The sequence below is a fragment of the Mobula birostris genome, chromosome 20 (genome assembly GCF_030028105.1).
Source record: "Mobula birostris isolate sMobBir1 chromosome 20, sMobBir1.hap1, whole genome shotgun sequence".
In the NCBI taxonomy this organism is placed as follows: Eukaryota; Metazoa; Chordata; class Chondrichthyes; order Myliobatiformes; family Myliobatidae; genus Mobula; species Mobula birostris.
The window spans coordinates 35,127,451-35,140,361 of record NC_092389.1 but is presented as its reverse complement, the minus strand read 5'-3'; the positions used below and the strand labels follow the sequence as shown (position 1 = coordinate 35,140,361).

At 43.1% G+C, this 12,911-nt stretch overlaps 1 protein-coding gene across 5 annotated transcripts in view; it reads left to right on the top strand.

Annotated features, from left to right (window-relative positions):
- The window catches only part of nfrkb (nuclear factor related to kappaB binding protein), a 120,294-nt gene that overhangs the window by 93,599 nt on the left and 13,784 nt on the right, over window positions 1–12,911 (top strand). For 4 of the 5 annotated variants that reach the window (XM_072238486.1, XM_072238488.1, XM_072238485.1 and 1 more), the window contains 3 exons: window positions 899–1,107; window positions 2,695–2,965; window positions 12,420–12,617. In XM_072238486.1, coding sequence (XP_072094587.1) covers window positions 899–1,107; window positions 2,695–2,965; window positions 12,420–12,617 — 678 coding nt within the window. The remainder of the gene's footprint in view (window positions 1–898; window positions 1,108–2,694; window positions 2,966–12,419; window positions 12,618–12,911) is intronic. The other variant, XM_072238487.1, reaches the window with a different exon arrangement.

Genomic DNA, 12,911 nt, shown 5'->3' with positions numbered 1-12,911 from the left:
AACTCAATCTGGAAATTGCACAATTTACAACATATGACTGCACCTAATTTCTTTCTAAACAAGCTGTGGTGATAAAGTTTAAATGCTTAATGATAGAACCCATTAAGCTGTCTGTAAGAATTATCGATCTATTTCATATTGCAAATCGTTTGGGGATAATTAATCAGAACTTAAATGGATTATAAACTTGCTGGATGACAAGTCAAAGGTGAAAATGTCGAAGGTCCATCTGGTTTATTTACCACTCTGTACACGCAAGTTGCAATGACAGTAGTTAATAAATGATCATAGCAATCAACCTCTGTCAGTTAGATGTGTACAGAGCAAGACATTAAATGATTTGGGAGCCATGAGTCCAAAGTCATCTGTTTCTACCAAGTATGTTAACTGACCACATGTTGTCTCCAGTTATTTACGCACTGTATCCCATTATATTATTGCATACAAGAACTCTATTTCATTTGAAAGAATCATTATTTTCTGCTTCCACCATAACCCAATGTTACTTGTCAATGAAATTTATTATTCCGTTTATAATATTCCCATGCTGACTTTTTTGTTCATCTTTTTTCTTTTGAACTGCATTTTCTAACTTTTCTATCTCTTTTAGTTTTTGATTTCTCCCACTCTCCAAAGCATCCATGAAATCTGTTCCAATTAAAATCACTAATATTTCTCCACACTGTGGTGCATAAGTTAAGAATATCAGTTGTAAAGCTTCAAACATAATCTTGCCCATCAGTGCCTAAATAAATTAGCAGTGATTGCACCAAATTCAGCTAGGTATTTATCAGACTAAGTGAGGAACACTGCATTCGAAGGAGAAGCAACAGGGTACGTGTTTTTTCTTTATCCCTTACGGTGGGATGGATTTTAACATAGTGTTTGATTTTTCCAGAAGTCCTCTTGTAAGGAGAGTACAACAAAGCTTCCCCTCTCTGAGCAGTCTCTGGGGCCTCAGGTGTTGACAGACTCCAGCTTGCCCCACACACCTGTGACGCCAGTAACCCCCACACTGCCTGCTACACCCACGTCACCACCAGCAGCCGTAGATGGCAATAAAGTTCCAACAACCAGTGCACCAGAACTGGTCAAATCTGGTCAAAGGTCAGTTACTCTAAATGCCTTATTTTGCAAAGCAGTTGAAACCTGGTGCTGAATGTTTGCAGAAAAGTATGAGCTTTGCAATAGACATATGTTCAAGAGTTACATGATAACATTGCTTTTTGTATTACAGCAATATCAATGTTGCCATTCAGCATTGAACTCAATGAAGGACTACCTTGGGGCCTCCAGATCTGGATGTTTCCTTGGGTTTTTTTTTATCAAAGCCTTCCCCATGAGTGGGTACAGCTGCAAGGCAGCGGGAGTTTGAGATGAGAGTTTTCTTCCTCCTAGATGAGCTGCCAGCCACAGTTGATGAGCCCTATCTGCCCGAGGCGACTGGTTTAAAGGCACCAGTAACCGGTTTTTGCCCCTTTTCCTATCAGTAACAGGCTTAGTAGCTAAGCCACAAGTTAAGGCCAGGAGCTGGACTTGGTTGTCAGAGGCAATTTGAGTCGCATACCATTGGGAGCATTTAATAGGTAGTGGGAGCCTATCCCCATAACCACCCCCAGCTATAACAACCTTATGGAACACGTGCACAACATGTACTACAACAAAATATCCTAATGTTAAAGTCGAGTTTATTCTCATATGCAAGTCTATGCACAGATGCAATGAAAAACTTGCTTGCACCAACATCACAGGCACATAGCATCAGATAGGCCGCATTTGCAGGAGAAACATAAACTGAACAGAAATTATATTCAGTGCAGAAGATTGTATCTGCAGAACTTGTGTGAAGACAGCCTTATATCCCACAGTGAAATAGAATGGATACAGAAGACCTTGTATCAAGGACATGGGCTAAACACGGGCAAATGGGACTAGCTTAGATGGGAGTTGTGGTCAACATGGACCAGGTGTTTCCATGCTGTATGGCTCTAAATACAGTGTAGTCAGCAGGGTATTCCAGTCCAAAAATAGTTTGCCTACTGCAGAATTTTCCGACTAAATAATATGTATATTCCAAACATTGTATTTGGTAACATGCTGTCAGCAGCAGAATAATTGTTCCCCCCCCCCACCCCCCAAAAAAAGTAGTGAAGTGTGGGAGGTTGCATGGTGTTTTAAGAGAAGCTGGGACCTGGCCTGCTCCCTTCATTCCATGGAACTGTTTTGATGAAGATCAAGGGAATTTTCCCTGGTGGTTTGACCTTCAACCAGGATCACTAAAACAAATGATTAGTTTACAGGCCCTTCGCAGCTTCAGAATACCCGACTTATGTACAACTTGGGCGTATCATTGACCATGTGGGAGATTGATCGGATGGATTTGCCAACTGCTATGGGGCTTCAGGCATGTGGGAGCTGTCACAGTGGGCTATCAACAGTTCTCGGGAGCCCTGCTTAACTTGAGGAGGACCTGTATTTGTGTTAACTGCTAATTAGTCTTGACGTCATGGGAGGGTGTTGTATAAATGCAGTTCTTTTTAGATCGAGGGTAAATACTGGAGGAAAAAGATCCCTGGTATTTTGGGTTTTATTGGGGTAGAATTGAATGGACTGGTGATTTACATTTGCAGTGGCCACAGTGAGAAGCCATTGTTCACAGATGTTTTACTTGAATGGTTTCATTCTTGTTTGCAGTGTTTTGTTGATGTCCTCACCTTCAATGCCACAGCTTGGGAACCTGCTGTCTGGCTCACAACCAGGACTTCATGCTGGACCACAGACTCAAGGCCAGATGCTACCTCACTCAGTGGCTGCCACTGTTCCCCAGGTGCGGGTAGTCACTGCTCAGCATGGCTTAGCTTCTAGTGCACACCCGGCTTCTGTGGTGCAACAAGTGCAACAGCACCAACATCAGATCCGGCTCCCCACTGTCACGGCATCTGCTCACAGTAAAGTGCTTCCTCAGGTAAGGACGAAAAAGACCAAGAGCCAGAAGAAGCTGAGCCCATTCGGCCATCGGAAGTTGTGGTGCATAATCCCTGTCTGCACTTACCTTGTCCAGGTGCAGAGGGCTAACCTCCCTGTTTCTGCACCAGCGGTGAGGTGGAGTGAAGCTTCAGGCCTGGGGACATCCTCTAGAATGGAGGGGTTTAGAACTGGGGAGGGGCTCTGTGACTGATGGGGATTTAAACTGTGGAAAGCCAGCAAGATAAAATCTGCAGATGCTGGAAATCTAAGCCACATGCACAAAATGCTGGAGGAACTCAGCTGGCCAGGCAGCATCTATGGAAAAAAGAGTACAGTCGATGTTTCAGACTGAGTCCCTTCAACAGGACTGGAGGAAAAAAGATAAGGAGTAGATTTAAAAGGTGGGGAAGGGGAGAGAAAAGCACAAGGTGATAGGTGAAACCGGGAGTGAGGGGAGGGTTGAAGTAAAGAGCTGGGAAGTTGATGGGTGAAGGAGATATAGGGCTGGAGAAGGGGGAGTCCAACAGGAGAGAAGAGAAAGCCATGGAAGAAAGAAAAGGGGGAGGAGGACCAGAGGGAGGTGATGGGTAGGCTCCAGTCCCGCGAAAGGGTCTCAGTCTGAAATGTTGACTGTACCTTTTTCCATTGCTGCTGCCTGGCCTGCTGAGTTCCTCCAGTATTTTGTATGGAAAACCAGCAGTTACGTTGGAACAAATGTCTTCAAATTGCAAGACTTGCCTTTACCTAAGTACTCTGTGATGTGTGCACTTGAGGAATTTGAGAATATAAATATTCAAAAATTAAATTATTTCCTTTGTCTGCTGGTGTTGACTTCTCTGCTTACTAAATGCAGTTTTATTTTTATAGACTTCAAAAATCAGCAGAGAAAAACTTGATTTTGTCTGTTAGCCTGCACCAATTCTCATTGCTCATCTGCTTTTGTTCCATTTTCCTGAACTTCCCCTGTATACTTTTACATTGGTTCTCTTCTAATACTTTGTTAAATTGCTTTTTTAGAAGCTGTTGTCTCTGTGTCTCTGCCCCATTTGCTCCCTGTGCTCTGTCTTCATTATCCTCAGAAAGCAAACATCTCCTTTTTAATTCTGGTCTTCATTCTTTCATGTGAACTCTTGCTCCCCATCACCATTTCACCAACCAATGCAAACAAAAAATAAATTGTGAATAATCCTTTTGACCTTTCAGACCTGCTGCACCATTCAAAATGATTGTGGCTAATAACCCAGTTCAGTTCTCTGTTCTGATTTTCTTCATACCTTTCCTATTTAGGAATATCTTTCTCCTCCCTGGATATACATAATGATTTGGTCTCTACTGTGCCCTATGGAAGAGAATTCCACTGATTCTGGATGAACAAATGTATTCTGATCTTGCGTTTCAGTGGCTTTCCCACATCCCAGTCTGTGAGCCCTAGTTCTGGTCTATCTGGTCATCAGGAACATCCTCTCTACTTGTCGTCACTCTTCAGTCCAAGCTCATTGTTCTTTCAAAGTCTTTCACTAATTTGAAAATTTCTGTTATGACTATGTAATACCCTAGTTAAGATTTTTACTGCTAATGCTGTAGGGTATTTCATTTAGTAGCTGTCTGTAAAAGCAGTGTGTCCTGCTGGTGGAATGTTTGGATTTCGGCTAAAGATAAAAGGCTATGATGTTCAACTTAGGAGTATTGTGTCAGCCAGTCAGGATGGTGAAATTGGGATTAGGTTCAAGGGAGAGCTGATCAGAGAGAGATTTGTGATGGACACAAGTGGGGCTCGTAGTCTTTTTGGCGGGAGCTGTGGGGAGGACAGAGGGAAGATGGCTGAGAATGCCATGGGGAGGAGTGTCCCTGTTGCACAAAGTGCTTTGTACAGATGAATGGCTTCAAGGAGGAAGGGCCAGTTCTCCCAAGAGAGAGACCATTTGTTTGAGATGGATTTCAAGCGAAGTTCAGAATATGGTATGTAATTTCATGCAGACTGTGGGTCCAGCATGTGAGTAGAAAGGACAACTTCAAGGTGGGCTCCAACTTTATGTATGCATTTAGACTGGGTTAACTGTAATCGCCCCTTTGATTTTTTTTTCTTTTCTTTTTCCTACGAGCTGTTCCTGTTTGGCTGAACCCCAAATCATACCAACCTTAGATGTATACTGTTTATGAAAGGTGGCCTTCTCATCACTGAGTCAAGTTTGGATTTGAGCTCGGTGAGGAGGTTACATTTGTGGGGGCTATCGTCTGGTGATTCGCTGAATGCTGTTAAGAATTGATTAAGCAATTAGTGTGTTTAAGTGTGTGTTTAAACTAGTGTTGGGGTAAGTGATTAAGGTACTTTATTATGGATGCTGCAGGGATTAAGATTTGATGCGATTCAAAGAGATTATCCACAAATAATGCTTGTGTTTTGAGTGAGATTGATTTCAGAATTCCCGATGAACGTGTATTCAGAGTGCTAACTTCTGTAAAAGTTTTAGGGAAAGTTACGCTGATTGAACGGCATTTTGACCAGTCGGTTGGTAACTATGTCGTGTTAGTCCAGACTAGCAGTAACATGACTGAAGTCGCCTGCCTGATCGGTTGGGAGACCTGGAGAGCCAGGGCCATGGACAGTCCATGATTTTAGAGAAGGGTGGCATCTAGCTGAGGGCGAAGACTTTAAAGACAAGTTGTCCTCGTTTCTGTGAAGCAAGGAAAGGGAGTTGTCTGATGTGGACGGTCTAATGGGTTCTTCAGCAATTGATTTTAGTTCTGAGTTGGTTTTGGCTATTACATCACTGGTTGAGAATTGCTGAAGTGTATCTGTGGAGAGCCAAAGTTACTGTAGGCTGGGAGTGATCTCTGGAGTCAAGCCCACACCCGATGCGGAAGAAGAACATGAGGCTTGAGCTGAGCAGACATCTCAGTTGGTGGATGAATGGTAGTGCTCAGATAAAATGAATAAACAGAGAGTTTACAGGGTCCATCGGCTGTTTTAGTGAGGTTCTGAGAGGCAGTAAACCCATTAGCCACATCAGCTAATTACCTGCAAGCTCTGGAAGATGTTTCTGGCACTGCTGAGAGTGCAGCCGACCTGATGATGAAGTTCAGACTCACATTCCAGGAGGAAGGAAAGAAGCTGTCTGTCTACGTTTTCAGACTGCAGAATCTGCTGCAGTGTTTGTGCCGCAAAGGGGGGGCATTCAACTGTCTGAGAGAAATTGCTAGAGGATGGAGTAAGTTGTGAAGGGCGTGCTGTCACACGACGTGATTGCTCTGTGTACTTGAATGACCCGCAAGGTTCCTCCATCTTTTACCGAGTTACTCAGAGAAGTTAGAGAGGAGGAAAACATGACTGAGAAGAGGGGCATTTCCAAAAGCCGAGTAGTGTCTTCAGTGGTAGCCTCTGTTACTAAAGTGACCCCTGATGCCACGGAAGTAGAGCTTCTGAAGAATGAGGTGGAAAACATTCGAGCTGAGCTGACTCACTGGATGTCTGCTAATATTTCAGCTAAATGATATGTCTATTGGGAAACCTGACCCACCTGCAGGACTTGCAACGTAGTGGACTGCTGCTGAAAAAGGTCTCTTGACTAGAGGGGCAACCGGTATTCTTTGTTACAACTGTAGAGAAGATGGACATTTCAAGCAAGACTGAGGGGCAGGAAAATCTTTGAAGTGTAAGTCAGTGGTTAATCAAACAGAAGAAAAGAGGCACAGCTGCGGAGGGACCCAGTTAAGGAACGGGCTGGTGTCTAAGAGAGGATACGTTCAAATCAGTATCAAGGAAATGCTAAAGTGCAGAACACTATTCTTGAAGGTTTAATTGGACCAAACTCTGATGTATCCATGCAGATTTAAGGTTTTTTATGCTGGAGCCCTATTGACACAGGCTCTTAAGTTACTTTACTCTACAGATCCTTATAAAACCGGTATCTGGTGCCACTTAGTACCCTTGAAATTTGGGGCCTTAGTACTGATGAGTACCTGTATGATAGTTACTTGTTATTGAAACTGGAGTTTTTGGAAGCAGAGGTTGGGGTAACTGAGACCATTGACACACCAGTGTTGGTTTGTCTGTATCTGGTTGAAAAGGGTGGAGCTTCCATTCTTGTGGCAACAAATACTTCCATTGTGAGAAGGCTGGTGAGAACCTGGAGAGAAATGGAGAGAACTTTTTGAAAAATCTTGTCCATTCACCCTGTGTTCAGAGCTGTTTTTGAGAAGGTGCAAGTTCCTCCTAAGCAGGATGATGAGCAGAATCAAGGAACTGTGTGGTACACCCAGTCCAAACCTGTCATGTTACAAAAACAACAGGAATTCTGCAGATGCTGGAAATTCAAGCAACACACATCAAAGTTGCTGGTGAACGCAGCAGGCCAGGCAGCATCTCTAGGAAGAGGTACAGTCGTCTCGGCCTGAAACGTCGACTGTACCTCTTCCTAGAGATGCTGCCTGGCCTGCTGCGTTCACCAGCATCTTTGATCTGTCATGTTACATCCTGGAGGAGTAGCTAGAGAGCCAGCTAACGAGCCAAGTTTGCATACTAGCCCAGTGAGGGGGTTACACCTAGTTATTTCAAACTGCCTCTAAACTGAATGTTTTGCCATATTTTCCCTGTTATCACTGATATGATTCCAGTATCTCTTCATTGTTCCCTTTCCAGGGCTCCAGTGCTCTCCTTATGAAGGCCAGGATGTCTAGCATTCCATTAAAGCTTATCCAGTGGCTCATACAAAGTTAATTCCTTTTTGTGCTATTATTCAACATGTAGATTATCGGGAGAAGGCAGGAGAATGGAGGATAATAAATCAGCCAATATTGAATGATTGAGCAGATGGGTTGAATGGACTAATTCTATTCCTATGTCCTATGTAAAGTTCAGAATTCTTTTTGGCTCTTATCCTTAAAATACCCTTCAAACTGCAATACCATCATGAGAGATCTTGGAATTTATGTTCCTGTATCTTTGCACCTTCACTTTCATATGAATATTGCTGCTAAGGGTACCTTTCTTTTGATCATGTTTTTCCCAATATGTTCTGCCTGCTCCTCATTATTTAACCTCCACCTGCTACTTCTGTATCCCTGCTTGGACTCTTGACCTCACAATCTTCAGTCCCTTGTTATGATCTTGCATCTATCATTTACTTGCACTGCACTGCACTTTCTCTGTAGCTGTTACAGTTCATTCTGCATTGTTATTAATTTACCTTGTTCTACCTCAATGCACCATGTAATGATCTGATCTAAGAACATAAGAAATAGGAGCAGGAGTCGGCCATCCAGCCCATTGAGCCTGCCCCGCCATTCAATAGATCATGGCTGATCTGTCCGTAAACTCAGCTCCATCTACCTGCCTTTTCCCCATAACCCTTAATTCCCTTACTATGTAAAAACCTATCTAACTGTATCTTAGATATATTTAGTGAAGAAGCCTCAACTGCTTCCCTGGGCAGAGAATTCCACAGATTCACCACTCTCCGGGAAAAACAGTTTCTCCTCATCTCTGTCCTAAATCTTCTCCCCTGAATCTTGAGGCAATGTCCCCTAGTTCTAGTCTCACCTACCAATGGAAACAACTTTCCTACTATCTTATCTGCCCCTTTCAAAATTTTGTATGTTTCTATAAGATCCCTTTTCATTCCTCTGAATTCCAGAGAGTATAGTCCCAGGCGACTCAATCGTTCCTCATAGGTTAACCCCTTCATCCCTGGAATCAACCTGGTGAACCTCCTCTGCACTACCTCTGAAACCACTATATCCTTCCTCAAGTATGGAGACCAGAACTGCACACAGTACTCCAGGTGCGGCCTCACCAGTACCCTGTGTAGTTACAGCATGACCTCCCTCCTCTTGAATTCAATCCCTCTAGCAATGAAGGCCCACATTCCGTTTGCCTTCTTAATAACCTGTTGTACCTGCAAGCCAACTTCTTGTGATTCATGAACAAGCACTCCGAAGTCCCTCTGCATAACAGCGTGCTGCAATCTTTCACTATTTAAGTAATAATCTGCTCTTCTATTATTCTTTCCAAAGTGGATGATCTCACATTTACCAACATTGTATTCCATCTGCCAGACCTTGGCCCACTCACTTAGCCTATCTATATCCCTCTGCAGACTCTCCACATCCTCTGTACAATTTGCTTTTCCACTCAGTTTAGTGTCATCAGCAAATTTTGCTACGCTACACTCAGTCCCCTCTCCCAAATCATCAATGTAAATGGTAAACAGCTGCAGGCCCAGCACCAACCCCTGCGGCACCCTACTCACCATTGACTGCCAACCGGAGAAACACCCATTTATACCAACTCTCTGCCTTCTATTGGTTAACCAATACACTATTCATGCCAATACACTTCCTCCGACTCCATGCATTTGTATCTTATTTATTAGTCTCTTGTGCGGCACCTTCTTCTCAAGCGCCTTCTGGAAATCCAAGTATACAACATCCACCTGTTCCCCTCTATCCATTGCACTCATTATGTCCTCAAAGAACTCCAGTAAGTTTGCCAAACAGGACCTGTCCTTTCTGAATCCATGCTGCATCTGTCTAATGGAACCACTCCTTTCTAAATGTTTCGCTATTTCTTCCTTAATGACAACTTCAAGCATTTTCCCAGCTATAGACGTTAAGCTAACTGGCCTATAGTTGCCCATCTTTTGCCTACATCCTTTTTTAAAAAGTGGCATGACATTTGCTGTCTTCTAGTCTGCGGGGACCTGCCCAAAGTCTAGAGAGTTTTGATAAATGATTAGCAACGCGTCTACTGTAACCTCAGCCAATTCCCACAGCACCCTGGGATGCATCCTATCAGAACCAGGGGTCTTATCTACCTTCAGGCCCTCTAGTTTTCTCATCACTATCTCTTTAGTGACAGTGATTTTATTGAGGTCCTCACCTCCCATTTCGTCCATAACATCCTTCTTTCGCATATTAGGTGTGTCCTCCACTGTGAAGACCTACACAAAATAGTCGTTCAATGCCTCAGCCATTTCCTTATCACTCAATATCAATTTCCCCTTCTCGTCTTCCAAGGGACCTACACTGACTTTAGCCACCCTCTTCCACTTTATGTATTTATGAAAACTTTTGCTATCTGTTTTTATATTTTGTACTAATTTACTTTCATACTCTATCTTCCCTTTCCTTATTTCTTGTTTAGTTGTTCTTTATTGCTTTTTAAAGTTTTCCCAATCCTCCAGTCTCCCATGACTCTTTGCGATTTTGTATACATGACCTTTTAATTCAATACTATCTTTAATTTCCTTAGTTATCCAAGGCTGGCTCTCCCCACCCTTACAGTCCTTACTTTTGTCTGGAATATACTTTTGTTGAGCACTGTGAAAAATCTCTTTGAAAGTATTCCACTGTTCCTCAACTGTCCTACCAAATAACCTGTACTCCCAATCCACATTAGCCAACACCTTCCTCCTCCCATCGTAGTCTCCCTTGTTCAAGCATAATACACTAGTTTTAGATCTAACTATTTCATCCTCCATCTGTATGCGAAATTCAATCACATTATGATCACTCTTTCCACGAGGATCCCTGACTACAAGATAGTTAATCTTACCTGTCTCATTGCACAGGACTAGATCTAAGATAGTATTTTCCCTTGTAGGTTCACTAACATGCTACTCAAGAAAACCATCCCGGAAGCATTCTATGAAGTCCGTCTCAAGACTTCCTTGACCAACCTGATTCACCCAATCTATGTGGAAGTTAAAATCCCCCATGACAACTGCTGTTCCGTTCTTACAAGCCTCAGTTATTTCTTGGTTAATCGCCTCTGCCACTGCAATATTTTTATTGGGCGGCCTATAGACAACACCCACCAGTGATTTTTTTTCCCCTTACTATTCTTAATCTCTACCCAGATGGACTCTACATTCTGCTCTGTAGATCTTATATCGTCTCTCACAATCGCCCCAATCTCATCCCTAATCAAGAGCGCCACCCTGCCTTCCTGCCTACCTTTCCATATTACCTGATACCCTTGGATATTTAATTCCCAGTCATCTCCACCTTGCAACCAGGTTTCTGTAATGGCCACTAAGTCATATGCCTTGGTACTGATTTGTGCCACAAGTTCACTAACCTTGTTTCTAATACTGCGGGCATTTAGATAAAGTGCCCTTTTACTCATTGTCCTTTTAGAACCTATGCGATTTTTGCTTTTTACTTTTATGCACTCTACTCTTACTCTTTTCTTCACTAACTCTAGCTTTGGTCCCTGCAACACTTCCCTCTTCTTTTCTGTGTGGGTTCCCATCCCTCTGCCATATTAGTTTAAAGCCTCCCCAACAGCACTAGCAAACAATCTCCCTAGGACATTGATCCCGGCCCTGCCCAGATGTTGACCGTCCAGATGGTACTGGTCCCACCTCCCCCAGAAGCGGTTCCAATGCCCCAACAATCTGAAACCCTTCATCCTGCACCACCGCTCAAGTCACATTCATTCTAGCTATCCTGCTATTCCAATTCTGGCTAGCATGTGGCACCAGTAATAATCCTGAGATTATTACCTTTGAGGTCCTACTCTTTAATTTACCTCCTAGCTCCTTAAATTCAGCTTGTAGGACATCATCCTGCTTTCTTCCTATCTCTATGAACGGTATTCAAGACAGATTTTTCACTGTACATGTGACAATAATAAATCAATACCAATACTTTGTCCACACCGACCATGCTATCTCTCTAAGCTAGTCCCATTTGAATGCAGCAGGCCCATATCTCTTCACTCCTTTCCTATCCCTATACCTGTCCAAATGCCTTTTAAGCACTGTTCTTGTCACTGTCTCCATCACTCCTCTGGCAGCTTGCTCCAGATATTCCAGAAAAACCTACCACTCAGATCTACTTTAAATTTTATCCCCCAAGTTCTAGACTCCCCTCCTCTGGAGAGGGAAAACATTTATGCCCTCATAATTTTATAAATCTCTTTGAAGGCTTACCTTAGCCTCCTATGATCCAGTGAGAATAAAGCCAGCTTGTCCTATTTTGCCTTATAAATGCAGCCCTCTTGCTGCTGAATCTCATCTGCACTCTCTGTTGCTACCACATCCTGCAGTGTTGTGGCAAGAACTATATGCGAAACTGCAAAAGTGGTTTAACCAGTGCTTTTTACAACTGCAATGTGATGTCCCAACTCTTAAACTCACTGCCTCAGCCTATAAAGGCAAATGCACTAAATACCTCCTTCACTACCCTATCCACCTGTGATTAAAAAAAACTTACCAGAATGAATAGACTGCTAGTTTGGATGAATGAATCCAAGATGTAACAATGTCTTTGAGAGAGTACCAGTAGAATTTGTGTTTTGATGTTGCTCATTAAACAGGAGTGAGTTGGATTCAATGTTGGTGGCTCAAAACTGGATTTAATTCAGATTATTGCTTTAGCTGAGTTTCACAAAAGAGGATATTAGACTGATTCCTTAATATCGATTTTTTTTTTAAACTTTCTTTTTGTAGTCTATTCTGACAGTGCCAGTGAAGGCTCAGTCTGGTGTCAGTACTGTTCACATCCAGCAGAGTTCTACTAAAACAAATCTAACAATGGCTGGGATCAGCACGGCTTCCAAAACAGTGTCCAGCACACTCAACAGTGCTGCATCGAGCTCTGCCACCAGCATCTTACAGAACGTGGCAGGACAAAGCATCATGAGGCAGGTGAGCACTGACTGAGCAAGCCTTTGCCTGGCTGGTGGTGGATGGGGAATGGAGGGGGTACTTAAAAGTTGTTGGCCAATGCATTTGAGAAGCTTGGGAATTTGTGATACATCACCCATGCAGGGAGGTTCGCTTCTTCTGTTGAAGGAATTTAAACTCATTGGCAGGGCAAATGGGCTACAGATTAGAGTAGAACTAAGGAGGTGGTGAAGTGAAAATCGAGAACTAAATCAATCCAGTCAGCAGAGTAAATGTGGGCAAGCTAAGATCCACTGGAGCAGTTCGAGGCTAAAT